The sequence below is a fragment of the Poecilia formosa genome, unplaced genomic scaffold (assembly GCF_000485575.1).
Source record: "Poecilia formosa unplaced genomic scaffold, Poecilia_formosa-5.1.2 Scaffold72, whole genome shotgun sequence".
Lineage (NCBI taxonomy): Eukaryota > Metazoa > Chordata > Actinopteri > Cyprinodontiformes > Poeciliidae > Poecilia > Poecilia formosa.
In genome coordinates this window covers 1754734-1773860 of record NW_006800011.1, presented here as the reverse complement: position 1 = coordinate 1773860, position 19127 = coordinate 1754734, and the positions used below count along the sequence as shown (strand labels likewise).

The 19127-nt window shown below is 37.1% G+C and overlaps 2 protein-coding genes and 1 long non-coding RNA gene across 9 annotated transcripts in view; 2 read left to right on the top strand and 1 right to left on the bottom strand.

Annotated features, from left to right (window-relative positions):
* LOC103140528 (protein NLRC3-like) overlaps nt 1-954 on the top strand; it is a 29979-nt gene extending 29025 nt beyond the window's left edge. For 5 of the 6 annotated variants that reach the window (XM_016673246.1, XM_007555710.2, XM_007555712.2 and 2 more), the window contains 2 exons: nt 413-568; nt 755-954. In XM_016673246.1, coding sequence (XP_016528732.1) covers nt 413-568; nt 755-764 — 166 coding nt within the window. In that variant the 3' untranslated portion in view covers nt 765-954. The remainder of the gene's footprint in view (nt 1-412; nt 569-754) is intronic. The other variant, XM_016673247.1, reaches the window with a different exon arrangement.
* Nucleotides 955-1056: 102 nt separating this feature from the next.
* Nucleotides 1057-17480, bottom strand: LOC107836656 (uncharacterized). The gene is made up of 3 exons (XR_001662600.1): nt 17470-17480; nt 15448-15453; nt 1057-1336 (listed from the first exon to the last, which is right to left on the bottom strand). It is a non-coding gene; the product is annotated as an uncharacterized LOC107836656 (long non-coding RNA).
* The window catches only part of cnksr2a (connector enhancer of kinase suppressor of Ras 2a), a 79985-nt gene continuing 69246 nt past the window's right edge, over nt 8389-19127 (top strand). For both annotated transcript variants that reach the window (XM_016673242.1, XM_007555709.2), the window contains exon 1: nt 8389-9017. In XM_016673242.1, coding sequence (XP_016528728.1) covers nt 8954-9017 — 64 coding nt within the window. In that variant the 5' untranslated portion in view covers nt 8389-8953. The remainder of the gene's footprint in view (nt 9018-19127) is intronic.

Genomic DNA, 19127 nt, shown 5'->3' with positions numbered 1-19127 from the left:
CGTTCTGTGAAGAGCTGCTGTCACTGCTCTTCTTCAGAGAGGCCTTCTGAGAAAGCAAGCCAGAGTGACTAACAATACAGAAACATTCCTTAAAAGATATGACTAAACCAAATAAGAGTACATAAACTAAGAACATATAAAACAGTATAACAAATAGTTGATAATAATACAATTTACCTAACACTCCTGATTGTTAGTTTGTGTGAAACTTGACTGATTTGCTGCAGAAGCTGAGTTTGTAGTGATGGAGCTGCTGGTGGAGCTGACAGAGTTTAAGAGCTGAAGTCAGCAGGTCTTTATTGAAGCAGCAGCTTGTTGGCATTAATAGTCATGAGACTCTTTAACTGGTTCTGTTGGACTGGTTAACCTGCATCCTGTTGGCTTCAGCTCACATCTTTTATTCTTTATTCAGGTTGGTGAACTGCAGTTTGTCAGAGATCAGCTGTTCTTCTCTGGCCTCAGCTCTGACCTTTAACCCCTCACATCTGACTCAACTGGACCTGAGCAACAACTACGACCTGAAAGATTCAGATGTTCAGCAGCTGAAGCGTTTTGTAAAGAATGTAAAGTAAGTAAATGTTTGAACTAAACCAGTTAGCATCAAAGCAAAGATCCAGTGTCCCAGTAAAGTTCTCTGAACAGGACTGAAGGCCCTGCTGCTCTTTATACTGGATGTGCTGCGTCACTGACTGCTGCTGGAGAGAAGCTGGAAACACTCACTGATCTGATCTTTGCATCTTTCTTCTCTCTGCAGGTTGAGGTGATCATGATCTCTCTAAAGTAAAGAATCGTTTGTTTCCTGCTGATCCTCAGAAGCTGCAGCAGTTTGAGTCTAAAGAGACTCTGACTGGATCATGATGATGACCTTTGACCTGAAAGATTTCCCTCCCATTTATTTTTAGTGTCTGATATTGTTTGTCTGTCTGTATCAATAAAGATCAAATTCAAACTCGGGTCCATTTTGTGTCTTCATGGAGTTTTGATCAAATTTAAAGTTGATATTTTTTCTGATTCATTTTCATCCAGAAATAAAAATCTCAGTTCAACAGTTTTTAAAATCCTCAGCTGTTCAGTGACATCACTTCCTCTGAGAAGCAAACAGGAAGTAGATCATCCAGTTGTGCTACTCAATCATCCAATCAGACGCCATCTTTTCTCGGCTCTCAGTTCCTCATTGGTGCAGCAGATCAGCCATTTCTGTGATCTGCCAGATGTAGTCTTAGTGCTGCAGAACCAGGTACCAGCTGGTTCTGGACTCTGCTGCTAAGCTCCGCCCCCAACAGGAAGCTGGATGATGTCACACCGTGCTGACAGTTCAGCACTGAGGGTTTGGTTCCTTACAGATCACTGTGTTGTTCACATAAAGCTAAACTTTCAAACAGTGCAGAGAGATTTACATTTTGGAAACTGAACTCTTTGAAAACATGATTATATTATTCACTCCCTCATGTCTTTGATAGATTCTGGTCCAAAGCTAATACGGAGAATGTTTTTGGGTTAAATTGGGAACTTCTGAAGTTGGAAACAGGAAAATATTTAAGAAAGTGTGGTAAGGATATATGTAGGAAAAAGAAACAAACTGAAGGTTTCAGACTTAACAACCCTTTCTCTGAAATCAATGGATCAAATGTCAGATCAGGAGAGATGATTTTTCAGAATTGCAGAACAGTTTAGATGAAATGTCCAACATGAGAGCAGAGGAGGCCTCATTAGATCCAGACAGATGGTTGGAAGAAGGTGAGCCGAATTCTGCAACTTCTTCAGATTAGAAGAGTCGCTATATCTCTGATACACAAACTCAAAATTAATGAAAATATCTGCAGTGTTCCTCGTGAAAATGCCTCCTGCTGTGCCGACTTTTATCAATTATTACACAGCTCCGCATATAACAAGGAGTTTGCTGCTCAGGTCTTTGATGCTCTTCCAGATCTTAAAAAACTGATGAAAGTAATAAACTTTTTTGTGATCAGGCAATCTCTCTACTTGATATTTTGGATGCTATTAAACACCTAAAGACGAACAAATCTCCAGGAGTAGACGGCTTCAGCTCAGAGTGTTATAAATGATTCTCCAGACAACTGGCCCCTTTTCTTCTACAGGTATATTTGGAAAGCTTTGAGAGGGGAACCCTCCCTCCTACCTTGACTCAGGGCCACCACCTTCATTCCTAAACCAAAGAAAGACATTCTTCTTCTAGATAACTGGCGCCCAATCTGTTACATAACGATTATAAAATACTTGCTTTAGTGTTGGCCAAACGTCTTAAACATGTTTTAGAGGATATTAGAGTCAGTCAGGATTTATGAAAGGACGTCACATATCCAACAATATAAGATTGGTCCTGGATATAATGGATTATTCAGATTTAATTGATGATAATAGTTTTATCTTATTTCTTGACTTAAAGGTTTTGATTATGTAGAGCAAGACTTCTTATCTTTAGCTTTAGAAAAATGTGGATTTGGTCCCTTCTTCATTAAAGCTATTCAAACTCTTTATTCTAATGGCAACAGTGCTATAAAGTTAAAATCTGGAACTTCCCCAGATTTCAGTCCCATCGAGGCATCAGGCAGGGCTGTCCTGTTTCTCCATATCTCTTCCTACTGGCTGGCCAACTCCTTTCAACCCATCTTAAAGCGAGTCCCTTACAAGGTATCGACACAGCAAACAGGAATATACTAATAAACCAACTGGCAGACGTTGCTACACTTTTTCTGTGTAACTCTGAACAAGTTCCCCTTGCTCTTGACATTATTCGGATCTTTTCTAGAGCCTCTGCTTTGTGTCTAAATGTCAATAAATGTGAACTTTTTGCTATTAAGGATTGTGTTGTATCCTCTATAAGCAACATACCAATTAAGCAGAATGTTGTATACTTAGGAATCACCTTCACCAGAAGTGATAAAAGTAGATGTGTTGAAAACGTTTCTCCTGCTGTTACCAGAACCAGAACAAAGCCGAACCTCTGGCTGCACAGAGATCCGACTCTGAGGGGAAGGACTCTGCTCTCTAAGGCAGAAGGCGTCTCCAGTTTGGTTTATTTGGCCTCTCCTCTCTTTGTAGACAACAGCACCTGGAAAAGTATTGACCAGTTATTATTCAACTTTCTTTGGAAGCACAAAATCCATTACATTTAAAAGTCTGTTATTATGAACCCAATTGATATGGGGGGTTAAATTTCCTGGACTTTTCTACTTTAAATAATACTCTAAAAGTCAAATGGACTGAACAATACCCGCCATGTCCCGCCTCATGTTGGAATTTCATTCCTAATTATATATTCTCTCAGTTGGGTGGTCTTGATTTTCTTCTGCTCTGTAACTTTAATCCTGAAAAAATCCCAGTCAAACTGTCCACATTCCACAAACAATGTTTGCTGTCTTGGTTACTGATCTATAAGCACAACTATTCTCCTCACAAATGTATAATCTGGCACAATAAGGATATTTTATACAAGAATAAATCTCTGCATTGGCTACTGGATAAAAAATAATATAATGTATGTAAGGCAGCTGTTTAATAATCAAGGGTCGTTGTTCAGTTACAGTGAATTTTCTTTAAGTTTCCAGTAACTGCTCAGGAATCCGCTGCTGTCCTTGATGCCGTTCCCTCTGGCCTTCGTATGATTATGAAAGGCATCATCAGTCAGAAACCAGACCCCACCTCATGCAGTTTAATGGATACATCTGTTGGTAAAGTTTGTCTGGTGTCTAATTCCAAAAACAAGGAAATTTGTTCCCTTTTCCAACAGCTGATCGTCTCTCAACCCTGTGCTGCTGTTTATTGGAACAGGCTCATTCATGGTCTTAATTGGAGGAAGGTTTGGTCTCTGCCTCATGAATTATTTGTTACTAACAAAGTTAAAGAAGTGACTTATAAACTTGTCCACAGATGCTACCCAACCAAACAGTATATGTGTAGATTCAATAAAAATATTGATGCATTGAGCTCTTTCTGTACCACTCAGACTGAAGACATGAATCGTTTGTTTTGGAGCTGTGACTCCACCAAGAAGCTCTGGGACGATTTCATGAACCTGATACTGTTTCCCCACAAACTCTTCTCAGTTTTGAAACTGTTAATCTTGGCTTTACTGCTTTGACCAGAAGAACTGTGATTCTGTTGTTGTCATCAACCTCATTATGCTTCTTGCTAAATTCTTGATACATAAAAGCAAGTTCAGCAAAAACAAACCTTTATTCTCTATCTTCATTAACGGATTGAAAATGTACAATCATCTCATTATGTCTTAATAATCCAAAAGCTATGAAAACAGTAAATTTATTACATAAATTTAATATATTGTAATTCTGTCCAGATGATGTTTAAAATCCCCCTGGCATATATTTTATTTTATTATTATTTTTTTTTCTTTTCTTATGTTTGTGTACAATGTCAATGTTTCAAAGATTGATAATAAAGATAAAAATAATAATAATCCTTTTTTTTCTTTTTTTCCCCCTGGACTAATTGCATCATTTGTTCGTAGAACGTGGCAACATTCAGAGCAAATAGGATGAAATATTTCATAAAGTTTATAGGAGCCAAAGTTTGTTAAATTTTAAACAATGGCTCCTACAGCGACAGTTAAGTAAAATTAAATTATTGGCCAATATAAAAGAGAAATTTGCTTTGTTCTCTCTTGTATCTTTACAGAACTGACAGAAACCAAACTATAGATTCATATGCAGAGAGAATATTTATTATTACATATCCAAACATCAGTATCTCAGCTTTAAGCCACATTTTATAGAATCCAGTAATATCGATGGTCACTTTATTCCCCAACTGCACCAATCAGACCCCAAAACGTTTTTGCTTCTTTATTATTTGCCATATTAAAGACGCATCATATCTCATCTGCTGTGTGTAAGTCAGCAGGGCAAAAGGTTTTGCCAACCAACTGAGGGAAGCTGTGGAGTCAGAATCACATCATTGAAAAATGCAGTTTGCATTGACAGGGATTCATTTGGTTTACACAGAAATTACTTGTTCTACTTTTGAAACGTTTAGTAACATTTTGATTGTACAGAATCTCATGTTGTTGATGTTTTTAGCACTTGATAAAATCAGACAATAAAAGGCAACTATGTGATAATTCTTCACAAAAAATATTACTGAATTGTGAAACTTTTCAACTGTATTTGCATTCAGCAAATCCAGGCTGATTCCATAAATCAAAATATGACTGAAAAGTTCCTTTGTCAGCATTTCCATCACCAAGATTAATTAGATTACTTCCGTTTTAACATATTTATATTTTGCAGTACATTTAATACCTGCTAAAAGGTTATTTTCGAAAGGTACTATTAATAAGACAAGGCTGATCAGGACGTATGTCCTAATATTTATTGAGTAGGAATGTATGGCATTCACATTTAAGTTCTGGCATTATTCTTAGCACTAAGAAAGAAAAGGCCTTCCAATAACTGGAGCATCAGCGACCCTCCTCCCTTGTCCTGTGTGGCCAAGGAGACGGGACCCGCCAGGGAGCGATGGGATCAGCTGGATTTTTGGCCGGATTTAAATTGGTTTGTCATGCAACGAAAACATTTTTTTCGCATCACGTGATCAACCAGGATTTTCCCTCTGGCATAACCAACGAAGAAGAAAACAAGGAAGTAGATGGAGGATTACGGCGCCGTGTGTTTTTTGACAGCATGATTAATTGTGAACAAGCTTAGTGTGATTTTAATTAGTTTTTATTTTTATGGAAACACTAGTTGCGACAGGTTTTTTTTTCGACATTAGCGGAACATCGACAGAGTTTTGTGAATGTTTGTAACGGAAACGCAGCTAATATCTACTTCAACGTCACCAAACTGGAATCATGAATTCTCCAACTACAAGTTGTGAAGGTTGTTTCACTTTTTAGCAAAAAATGAACACTTTATTTTTAGTCCCTCCAGGATTTTGAGATTGTTTTAATTTTTTTTTTTTTTTTTTTTTGCAATGATTTTTGCAATATTTCATCATAAGTGTACAAATGTCACATTTTGTTACTCGGCATTTTGATCACGGACCATGCTGACATTAACTGAGGCAGCAGTGTAATAAATGCTAACATTTACAGGTGGGAGTTAGCATCACAGGGCCGGTCCAAACATTTGTGGGGCCCTATGTAGATTTTTATTTGGGGCCTCCACATTATATAATGTAATTATTATTATTTTTAAAAAATATGGCAGTGGATTTTAACCTTACAGGAGCAGCAAACACAAGAAAAATAGTTGGATTTTGAAACGTAAACTGTGCCATTTTATTTTGTTTATTTGAAAGAAACACCTTATAAAAACTATATTTTGCAGTAAGTAAGTTAGCAAGTTTTATCTTATATTTTCCCAACAGTGGCAGGAGTCAGGAGCAAGAACACATTAATATATTATTTCTGTAATAACTATTAGCAATAACTGAAATAAAGTTTTCCATGTGTAATAGCATTTAGTTTGCATCATTCAATGTTATGTTAGATAAACATATATCTTTTATTATGTTGGTTTCTTTTGGGCCATAATGACCCATTTAACTCGCATACAGTTTGGGCCGGCGCTGCTTAAAATGGATGTTTTTAAGCATTTTTGCAGAACATTTGCAAAAAGAAAGAATCCCTCACAATTATACCTTAGCTTTACAAAATGTGAGAATCTGTTGATTTTGTGTGAATTTCCACGATTGCAGAGTCACAAAAAACTGGGGGGAATTAATATTTATGCATTAGAATAGCCAAGTACAAATCCATTTCTAAATTCAGTCAAGAAAATTGTGACAAAACTTCAGATACTCTCCACCAAATCTGGGAGAGTTTTTCCAAACATGTTAGCAAAAATAAGTCTAGATGTACAAAGGAAGTGAAAGTATTGACTCAGTCAGTCTGCAACACAAAGTCCCAGTGAAATATACTGGATTTTATGGTTGTAATGTGGAAAAATGCTCTTGGTTTGCTGCAGAAATCTGCTGCCTTTCCCTTCATTGTTGTCATTTATACGTGTTACCAGCAGAGGTCGCTGTTTAAACAGAAAACTCATGTTTTCCTCACAGAAGACAGAATATCTTTACCATAGATCTATAGCTTATTGATGCAACACTTGGGTACATCAAACAAACCACATCTGACTGTAATGGTGTTAGTATTGTTTAAAAAATAGCTTCTCTTAATCTGATAATTTACACAATTCAAGTGATTTAAATTATAATCCTGTCATCTCATGATTCAGGTATTTTATTATCTAAATGTTGATGTTTTTCTACAGTTTTCACGAGATGAAACGTCTTCCTTTACAGCAGCTCAATTCACTCATAAAGTGGAGTAAAATTAAATTAAAAACAGTTGGTAGGATTGTTTATCTGCCAAAAGAAGCGAAAAAAAAGCAGGTAAAAAATGTTAGGAGCTGTGGATCTTTTGTTTTTAAAATCTTGCTTGTTTGATCCTGCGTAAACTTTCCAAACAAACTGTTATTGATCTAAAGAAAGTAGCTTTTCAATGGCGGCGCCTCGGTGGCTTTTCAGACCGTCGCTATGGCAACAAAACCTTCTGTTGCTCCTTCTCGTCAAACAGAAATGTTCATCGTCTCGACGCTCTGCTGTTCATATGAACCATGAACCAGCTGCCTTGAGACCGCTCTGCCTCTGATCTAAAACAAAAACACCACAGGGGAAAAAAAGGAGCAAAAATGGAGGCAGAAGGAAACAAAGATGGCAGATTTTAGCCTTTGTTCTCCTTATTTCATTAATCTGATCCAATCGGTTTCAAATCAACATTACACCGCTGTTAAAGATTTCTTTAACACACAATCAAAGGAAGTTTAATATCACCCAAAGATAATTACAAAATCCAACTTTTAAGTGGTAATTATATTTATTAAGGGAAAAGGAAAGAGATTTGAACCACCACCAACAAGCTCATCAAAAATACCTGGATAATTAAACACTAACCAGAAATAATTTAAAAAATACAAATAACAACCTTTATTCTGGTTATAGGAACCTTTTATTTTGGTAATCATTTGGCTATTTTATTTTATTTGTAATAGAAGAACTAACACATTTCAGGTTGTAGCTGTGCAAAACTGGTAGTGCGATGATTTAAAAAAACATGCATGCCACACTTTTCAGATTTCACCAGCCAGAAAAACATGTATTTTTCACAATTACATCCACTTTTTTCACATTAAGCTCTCAAACAACTGTGGTTTAGTTGTTGGAACATAAAGACTGTAACTTCCAGATCCATTTACGTCGCTGACACCTGCAGAGAGGGATGAGTTGCGTTGCTCAGGTGCGACTTTGCACCTGATTTATCTGTCCAGATTTGGGAGAAGAAGACATCAGCCAGAGGCTGAAGGCTCATTAGGTTTCATCACAGCAGCTGAAGCCTCCAATCATGAATATCTCTGAGAATCAGCTCCATCTCCATCATCCCTACACGATTCTGCCGCTCCTGTGGGAAATACACCGACACGTGCGCGCGCGCAGCCACCCACGGGGCGCGTGCGCGGATTAATCATATCTGAAGAGGGAGAGAGAGAGATGTGGAGTCCGGTGTGACTTATCTATCCTACACTCGGCGCTGCTGCTGCTGCGCACACCTACACGCACTCCATAGCTGTCACACACACACTCAGCGGGACTGACGCACCGTGGGCAAGAGAGGGAGAAGGAGAGAGAGAATAGAGAGAGAGGGAGAGAGAAAGGAGTCAGACAGGCTCCGGCAGAGGGATGTACCGGACCCTGCTGTATCAAACGGGACCGAATCGCAGAGCGCGGACTGGACCGGGACCAGCGCAGCCAGTTTGAAGAAGTAAGGAGTCACCTGGCTGCGGAAGGAGGAAGAGGAAGTGAGCTGGAGGGGCTCAAGGGAGGAAGAGGAGGAGGAGAAGGTGGAGGTGTGTCCGCCTGACTGGGCTCTGCTTTTGGGGGTAACGACACAACGGAGAGTCCACGCAAAGTTTCCTCGATGGCGCTGGTGATGGAGCCGGTGAGCAAATGGAGCACGAACCAGGTGGTGGACTGGATGAAAGGTGAGCCGCCATGTAACCACAAACTCACCTGGAAACGCGCAGAAACTCCCCGCGTGATAAACAGGCAGCGGCTCAGGGGAGTAGATGGGTGCATGTTGCGTGGGAGGTGTGTTCGCGGGAGAGTGTCCATGTCTCATCCTAGCACCTGATGATCAGTGGGTGATGATGCAGCCTGCTGTGAGAGTGACAGCAGGAGAGAGACAAACTTCTCTGCTGCCAACAGGGGCGAGCATTAGAGATTTCAGGGCCTGGGGGACAAAAAGGGCACCAAAACCTGAGATGGGCCTTTTAAGTATTTCTCAGTGAAATTAAAAATGTGATTAACTGAAAAGTATTTATTCTTTGCTAACTACAAACTTAGATTTGATTTTTATTTAATTATAAGCATCAAGCAACTTTATTGTCAGTGTCTTTTATTTTATTTATTTTTTTATTAATGTGAGGATTTTAGTCAATGCAGCAAAAAAGATGAAATGCTAGCAAAACAAAATAGTTTGCATTTGTGCAGTGGAAGGAAAGTGACTTGTAGTTTAAAACTTTTACAAATAAGTTTTAAAATAAGTTATTTTTAAAAAACTTTTTATTCATTTTTTACAAAGTACCTCAGATAAGTTAGATTGGTACAGTGATGTATTTGAGCAATGTACGTAGAAGTGAAAGGAGTAGATTACTCCAGAAATTGAGATTGTTTGAAATTTTCTAGAATAAACCTGGAAATGTGAAAAGTCAAAAATGTTCTGGCTAAAAATAAAATCTAAAATTTTGAGGTTAATCTCAGAAATTTTCTAGAAAAGTGGAAATTTTGAGGTTGAAAAGTGAAAAATTTGCTAGAAAAAATTGCAGAAATACTCAAATTTTCATGTTGTTTCCACTAGATTTCTGAGAAAACCAGAACATTTCCAAGTTTGGAAAGTCAAAAATCTAAGAAATAAAAATCTTTTTTATTTCTAAAAAATCTAAGAAATAAAAGATTAATTTTCAGATTAATCTTAGAAAAAAGTTTCATTTTAAATGTTTGACTTTTGAAATTCAGAAATTTCCCAGATTTCTTTCTTGCAATTTTTGACTCTTAAAGCTCTGAAAAGTAAAAAAAAAGACATTTGAAACTAAGGAATTTCCATGTTTTTTGTAGAAAATTTCTGAGATTAATCTGAAGATTTCTGGGTTTTTTGGAAGAAATTTGCTGCTGTTTTTTTTTCTCTACAGTGACCCCAATACACCATTGTAGATTTTACAAATTTTTTGTCTAGTTTAAAATTTTTTGGCTCAGTTGAACAAATTTATTCTCAGCCATAGGAACAGGATTTGAGTCATTTTCTTTCAAAATGCTTGCTATGTTTAATGTTTAATAATTTCACCCTGATTAAAAATAAACTAATTAGTAGCATTCTTGAGCTGTAGTTGGAGGCCATGATAAATCAGTCCAAGGGCCACAAATGGTCCCTGCGCCGCATTTTGGACACCGTGGTTTAAAAGCTGATCATTTCCCTCCTGTCTGAACGTATTTTCTGTTTTTTGGTTCGTTCTGTGTGTCAGTGAGGTTGTGAGGAACCAGCAGACCAAATGTTTCTGAAACATTCAAACTGGTCTCTCTGTCAGCATCAGCCACGTTTTGCTCAAAGGCTCTTCAACCCTTCGTTCTGTTTGGAAGCTGCTCAGTTCAGCAGGTTGGATTCCCAGGTTGGATGTTTGAAGGCTTTGAAATGCTGCTGCGTGATTGGCTGATTAAGTTTACCAGCAATTCAACTGGCGTACCTAATAAAGTGGACTCATCCAGCCATCCATCCGTCTGCTGGTTGGTAGAACCATCGATTGGTTCATCCATCCTTTCATCCATCCATTAATCCATCCATTCATCCATCCATCCATCCATCCATNCATCCATCCATCCATCCATCCATCCATCCATCCATCCATCCATCCATCCATCCATCCATCCATCCATCCATCCATCCATCCATCCGTCTGCTGGTTGGTAGATCCATCCATCCATCCATCCATCCATCCATCCATCCATCCATCCATCCATCCATCCATCCATCCATCCATCCATCCATCCATCTGCATAACGTTTGTTGGTTTTCTACTTTATTTCCTTGTTCAGGACTTGAATATTTTTCTCAGTTTGCTGATTCGCATCAGTATGAAGGAATTATGTATTTATCTTGTGCTCTGGCTGATTAATGTCTCTGAAACTTTTTCTCCTTTCTATTTAACTTTGCAGGTAATTCGTTGCAATTTGGACCCAATTCTGGTATTTTATTGCGACAGAAACTCAATACTTCACCACAGGGGCAGATTTTATTGATCACTTGTTGGGCGGAAAGTAATTGCTCCGCAGCAAATGACTAATTTAAACTCTTAACATTTTGCATGTGATAAATTCAGATACAGCTAAAGGTTCTGAATCTGAATCTTCATCTGCAAGTTTGTGTATTAGCAGGAAGAATAAACACTCAAAAGTATAATTATTTCCCAAGGCGCTTTCTTTTATCAATATTAAAATTTTGACCTTGTTATTGTTTGCAGCCTTAAACTTTGGTCAAAGTTCAACAGATTTAATTATTTGGCTCACCCTGGATAGTTTACTGCAATGCACCGCATAAATGCAGTAATCAAGTCCTGACGAAGCAGCCTTTAAACACGTAACTTCAATCTTTCTCATGCTGGAAGATGATATAAAAATAAAAAAATACATACGCTCACAGACTAACCTAAGCATGATTATTTATCTGGGAATGTAGTTGAGTGTTTATGAGGGATTCTGTGATATTGGGCAGCGATCAGACGGGAGATTAAGTCATGAATAATTCAGCAGCCAAGCTGATTAGGTCTGTACCTTCAGGCCTTGGTGAACACTTTTCCACACATAAATGGCTTTTGTATGGAAATGCAATTCATTTCCATACCGTCTAGAGCAGAGGCGTCAACCTTGATTTCATTTTTTGCCGCATTAAGATCACAAATGTTCTTAAAGGTCCGGTTGTACCAGAATGCTTTGATAAACCCGATAAATGGTGAGAACTGTCTCTGCATTTCTTAAAATCTAATCATATTTAACAGTTTTTCACATCGATTGAATGCCTCACCAATTTTTATCCGATAAATTGCTAGGTTAAAAATATTTTCAAGGAATTTTGCAATATTTGCACTTATGTATGACATCAAGTAAGACAGAAGTGTGGAAGTAAAACACACTGCCACCTACAGGTGGGAGTTGGCATCACTGGCATCACCTGTTCTTGACCATTTTCTGGAAAATTTTCAATGAACTCACAATTATCCATTAGGATAAAAAAAAACTAATGTGATTTATTGATTTAGTGTGAATTTACATGATCGTAGTTAAACTGGAAGCACTGACTGAAGTAACTTCACAGTAAAAAGATAAAAACCACTTTGATCTGATTGATAAAATAATATTTAAGCACACAACTGTTATCTTGAAGGTTTTATTCATACATTCCTCTGGAGTCCAGAGGGCCACATAAAAAGCTACCGCGGCCCGAATTTGGCCCCTGGGCCTTGTGTTTGACACGCTTGTCATCAGGTTGTGGAAAAAAAAGATAAACCTATTGTTTCAGTCTCAGTCCTTTAAAAAGAAGTTCATGTTTATGATCAGTTTTTTGGCTCCTCTTCATTTATCTTTTGTGTTAATCGTGGTGAATTATCGCGACACGTTACGATTGTTGGTGGAAACTGATTTTGGCTCCACGTCCACCAGGCATCCCCGTCGGCCCTGCCTGCTCTAAGGACTAATACATTAATCACATTTATTATCGGGGCTCAAACCAGCTGCCAACTCTTTACAGTCAAGCCGATGCTTTAAGCACCAGCTCCATTAGCAGATGATATACGTTCAGCTGGGCTTAAAGGGAGAAAATATGAAAGTCATTTATGATTAGATAAACTTTCTGGTCCGGTTTGCACAAGCAGCTGGGTCTTAAAGTCAACTTGTGGCTCATTTAAACTTTAAGAACTGATAATTTTACATTCCTATGGCTTTCTGAATCTAGGGTGTTTAATTTTCCTGTTTCTGAGTTATGTTTTGTTTTACAAGTGAAAATAAAGGTTGCATTTGGTGCTTTTTTTCTGCTTCTTTACCTCCATATCACAGCTTTTATCTGATGCTATTCACCTAAAATTTAGTGCTTAGCTTCTAATAAAAGGTTTGTATCTGATAGATCAGATAACCGTACATGATCAGATCAATAACTTGCTCTTATGATTGAAATTCCTTGTTGCTGAAATTTATGGAGGACCCAAACTGACATAATTAAAAATAAAAGCAGAAATGTATATATTTTTTTATTTTCCTCTTCCTTAGACATGTTTTCAAAGAAATGAAAATATTTTATTTTTGTCTTCCTGTTTTGACAGTCAGTTTTGGTCCTCCATAGAAATTTGCTGTACAGATAAAATTTGATTAAATTTTGATTTGAAAACATTTTTGTTTTTGATTATCAATAAGCATTTCAACTTTGTTTGCATTTCTTCTCCTTTACTGTAGTCATTGCTTTTTGTTTCATGAAGCACAGAAACAAAAAAAACACGACACACATCTCTATAAAAAAAGAAAAGAAAAACAAAAAATCTGTGACAAATGGCAAACAGTTGTTACTCATCATGTCTGTTGGTTGCATAAAAATCAGGTCAGGGGGTCTGTTAGCTCAAACGCACCAATAAAATGCAGGTGGTGTGAGGCTCTGTTTGCAGCGGGGATCTTCGTTGCCCGCTGTCACTCGGCATGTGTTTACATGTGTCGGGGTGGGTGGTGGGCTGCAGGTCTCGGCCCGTCTGTGCTCAACAGCTGACAGACTCGCGTACCGGCTCCAAGCAGAAGGCCGTGCCCAAATCCTCGGACATTTGCACCAACACACACGCGCCGGAGCCCGATCAGAAACGTGGCTCGCCTCGGTTTGGTATTCAGTTCACGCTGGGTTGGGGTGTCCGTGGCGATGGCGGGTAACGTGATACACCGACTGTATGTGTGGTTAACCCTTCTGACCTTCACACTGCAAAAACACAAAATCTCACCAAGTAATTCTGGTCTAGTTTTGGTCCAGACCTTTTGTCACGTGGGCCAACCCAACATAAAGTAGCCCAATTTTTTCTATTTTTAAGTTTTTCTAAATGGTAATTTTTGTAGTTCCAAAACTTGAAAGGGATTTTTACAACAATGTATTGGGACCATTATAAACAAACAAATAAATAAGCTAAATAAAATGTGGAAGTAAATTTTTACCAAAAAACTTGTGATTAATTCCATACATCTTCTTGGAAAAAATGTGGAAAGTTTCAAAAGTTACAAAAATTGACATTTGAAACTACAATTTCTGAGATTAATCTCAAGATTTCTGAGGTTTTTTGGTGGAAATTCACTCCAGTTTTTTTTCTCTACAATGATCCTAATACACCATTTTAAATTTTATATGTTTGGTGTATTAAGATAAAGATGTTGTTTTCAGTTTCTTTTGGGCTTGATTGACTTTATTTTCAGTAATTTGGATCAATTTATTTCAAATACTTGCTATGTTTAGCCACGTTAAATGAAAAATAAAAGTTGGTTATTTGACTTTCCAGGAAAAGTCTCTGGATAAATATAGTTTTACCTTTTTGTAAAGGTTGATTATATAAAGACAAATGCTTTGTAAGAAAATTATGTTTGTAATAAGTTTACTCTGTTTAAAACTCTATCTGAGAGCAGTCTATCTTTAAAGTAAATATCTTGGTAAACTTGAAATAAGACAGAACTAACTCACAAGCAACTTTTTAGCAAGATATAGTGGCTTGTTTTAGGCAAAAAATTCCTTAATATTGATGAAAAAATTACTTTTTCCATTGGCAGATTATTTAAGTTATAACAAGACATTTTCCCATGTTATAAGTTAATTTATCTGCCAATAGAAATAGTACTTTTTCATCAATATTAAGGAATTATTTACTTAAAACGAGCTCCTATATCTTGCTGAAAAGTTACTTTGAAGTTTGTCTCACTTCAAGTGTAATAAAATATTTGCACTCGAAACTAGACAAAAAAATACTTGGTAAGATTTTGTGTTTTTGCAATGGACTGTATGTAGGAAAACTTAAGAAAATCAAGTTGGTGGTGAACATCAGCTAATACTCCAATACATTAATTAAAATACAATAAATAACACTAAACAAACTACTGAGAAATATCTGCCGATGAGAAGTTAATGGCAGCTAATAGCAGTTAGCAGAAGTTAACAGTTGCAAAATTAAACATAAAAACACAGTAATAATGATAACCAGTACAAATCATGTCAAAATTATATACGCTACATATAATTTAAATATGTCTAAAACATATGTTAAAATATAATACTTGTAAAGAAAATACAGAGCTTATTGTAATACACAGTTAACGAAGGCAACAGAGAAGAAAGATGGAGGAGCTGTCAGTTACTGGTTGCTATGGTAACCACCAACTGCCAAGAGCAGCGTAACAGAACATAATACACCAATAAATGTCTGGAGAAACAACTTATTGACTAAACAAAAATAAATGAAAAGAATAAATAAACAGATTTTGACAAACTTCACATCTATAAAATAGTTAAAATAAAACCCTGTTACATATGTGTGTACAGTAACATGTACGGTCTGTACGCGGCGGGCGTCGTGGGCCAAAGGGTCGCCACGTCGTCGACTCAGTGCAGCAATGTTACACCAGCAAGGCTTTCTAACAGCAATGTGAGCGCTCTGATGGGAATGCCAGGAATTTTCCTCCGCTGTCATCTGTTCACGCTGTGATCCGGGCAGAATTTCACCTCATTTCCCTTTGGGTGAATTTCACCGCCAGACTTGAAAATCAGCAGTGAAAAAGGCGTGACGGCGTTTGATGACACTTCATGCCACGGGAGGAATCAGACTGAGTGATAATAACAGCATTCGGGATTTCTTCTAATCCACAGGAGTTTAAAAGCTGTAATAGATAAGGACTTATGGTGTTTTCACACTTGATAGTCTGGGAGATCCGGTTCAATTTGGGACCAGAGTTGCAGCATTTGTTAAATTTTCAGCTTGTGCAGTTTCCTTTCACTCAGCTTTGTGTCAAACAAACCAGACACTTTGAAAACCTGTTCCCCTCCTCACCTGTGGTGGCGCTGCACCAAGAACCACTGAAGGAAACAACATGAAACCAACGAAGAAGACACTGAGCACAACTCCATTCTTTTAAAAATGTAAACAAAAATGGAGTACCGTCAGATTTTAGTGGTTGTAGGGTTTCTCTTTTGTCCTTCAGAAACGACCATTAGCCATTTCTCCTGCTACCGCTAGGCTATTGCGTTTGTTTTGGTTGTATTTACCCAGAATGCCCTGCTTTTCCACTTGGCATCCACATATACATTGAAACCATACTTCACTTCATCCAAACCAAGACCAAGGTTTGTAGGTGGACCCATGTTCGCTTTTTGAGTTCGATTGCGCATTCACACAAAACAAACTTTCTATGCAAACGAACTGGAGTTTAATTAAAGCAGCCTAAATGGGGCAAGTGTGAATGCAGCCTTAGCTTACATCAGAGCCAGTTTATTCATGTGTTTTCTGGAATATTGTGTACCTGAAGACCTGAAGACATACTCGCATGTTCCAGGTTACTACTTCAGTTTAATTTGCAACATTTATGCATTAACATAATGTTGGATTTGGTGACTGATTTCCTTTAGTTTCAGTTTTTTAATCCACTTGTTTACAGAGCATCAGAGTAGTTTTCTCCACCTTGTATTGAATTAAATATGGATTTTGTTTGGAAACATAACTAAGACAAGGACTTGGACGATTTTTTTAAACCTGAAAATGAAGATGCATGGTACAAAATATGTAACTAGCAACACCAGGATCCTTTGACTTTGCTGGATTGTCCAAATTGTTCATATTTTAGGCCACTGCATTAAAAACATGTTTAGATTTAAACTCCAAATGCCTTGAGTCGAACTCATGTAATGACATCAATCTATCAAATATTACAGTGTAATATGTTTAGGTCGCTGATTGTTGCATAAACAATAAGACAGATGATGAGCATTTTGAGAGCCCTGCCTTTCTCGGCCACAGAGCTGCTCTGTCGGCTCTGACCCTCTGAACAGACTGGAACCCGTCTGCTGCCACATGAATATTAAATAGCTGCCATTTAGCAAATATGGACTCTGATTTTTCTGCTGCTTTCTGACAGAAAGGGAATCCGCCTAGCAACCAGATTCAGTTTAGCTTAGCAAAACGCTTTATGCTTGAATAAAAATAATACAAAAATAATAATTCAGTGTCAGCAACACTGAAAACTGTCAAAGACTGTAGCTCAAACTGTGATTTTGTGTTTTTTTATTTGTTATTGAAAGATATAATTAAAAGATAAATGTTTTTCTTTTAAATCACTTTAATTCAGGTATTTATTGTATCGTTTATCGTTTACCGTGATAAGTTTTACTGTTTCCTCCACTGTTTGTTCAATGACAGCTTCAATAAATACACTGCAAAAACAAAATCTTGCCAAGTATTTTTGGTCTAAGTTCTAGTTCAAATACCTTAGTAAACTTAAAATAAGACAAAACTAACTTTTCAGTAATTTCTTAGATTTTATTTATTTTTTAATTAATATTAAGGAATTATGTTAAAACAGACCTCTCTATGTTGTTAAAAATAGTTTTAAGTTATTTTTGTCTCAAGTTAGTAAAACATTTGCACTAGAAACCAGACCAAAATGATTTTATGATTTTACAGTGTACCAATACATTGGAATACATACATACAAATGTGTCCTAAAATTTAAATATACACATATGCCATTGGAGAAAAGTGAATATTTTTCCAAAATCATAAAAATACCTTTTTGGAAAATTGGTATTTAATATGTCTGTTCCATTACGAGCAGAACTTAATAACTACAAGAGGCTCTTAAGGTTAGAAATCTTGAAAAGAGTTGCAAATAATTTATGATGTATGTTGATTTCCCTGCAAAGTCAAATTTGCAGATCTCAGATTGGGAAAATTTGTTTTCTTGTTTTTTATTCTACTACTGAGTATTTTGTTTTAATAGCACTTTTTTTTAACAATAGTGGGATTTAATCTTACGGAAGAGGATTAGGGTCACTGAAAAAAAACAAAACAAATTTTGACTTTAATCTCAGAATTTTGACTTTTTTTTCTCAGAATTTTGAGATAAAAATCAGGATTCTGGGATTGAAGTCAGAATTATTTTTTTCCTCAGTGGCCCTAATCTTCTACTGTATCTGGCAGGTTTCAAGTTGAAGGTTGTTTCCTAAGAGCTGCAGTTTTGCAAACATCTTGTCTATCCGAATGAGAGAGGCAGAAAGAGCTGCTGCTCTAACTTTTGTTGTTACTGGAGCTTCACAGCGCCTGGACCAGATGACACATAACCCGACTGGGAGGGCCGGGCTCTTTTATCAGAGTCGTGAACATCTCTGGAGTGAGTGCAAAATCAGATTTTATTAGCCGTGCGTATGACAGAGAGAAAGAGGGTGTTTGTGGGAGTTTGGCTCGCCTGCTGTTGTGAAAAGTGTGCTACTGTGGGAGTTAAGTATGTGAGTCAGCTATGAATCACGCTTTTTTCTAACAGTCCAACACAAGCACACGCATGATTTCAGTCTCGCGCACACATGGACGTACCGAAATGCAGGTACGAGCATATGACTGCGCTGGCTCATTACACAACAAACCCACACTGACATCTACAGTGATTTTCTGTCAATTTATAGAAAAACATGGGTGGAAAATAGCCTGTTTTTTTTTTCTACAGTAGGAGTTCTCGTAATGAGCGCAGTTTTTCTGCAGCTTCAAGCGCACGAGTAGCTCAACTAATTAAAATGTCTGATTTACAGCTGATTTAAAGCAAAACATGCTTCACAGCAAAACAAGCTAAAGAATGATTTTCCTTAAATATAATAATAATGAAACTAAAATGTCTTGAATAAAGATTTCCTACAAACAGAAATTTGAAGAAGTTGGACCAACTTATTTATCAGTGTTGTGATTAAATCATCAGGTAGACAAAATTATAAATTTTGTTGCATATTTTCCATGTGCATTCATGTTTTTTATTACAAGACCCGCCATGCTGTCAAACAG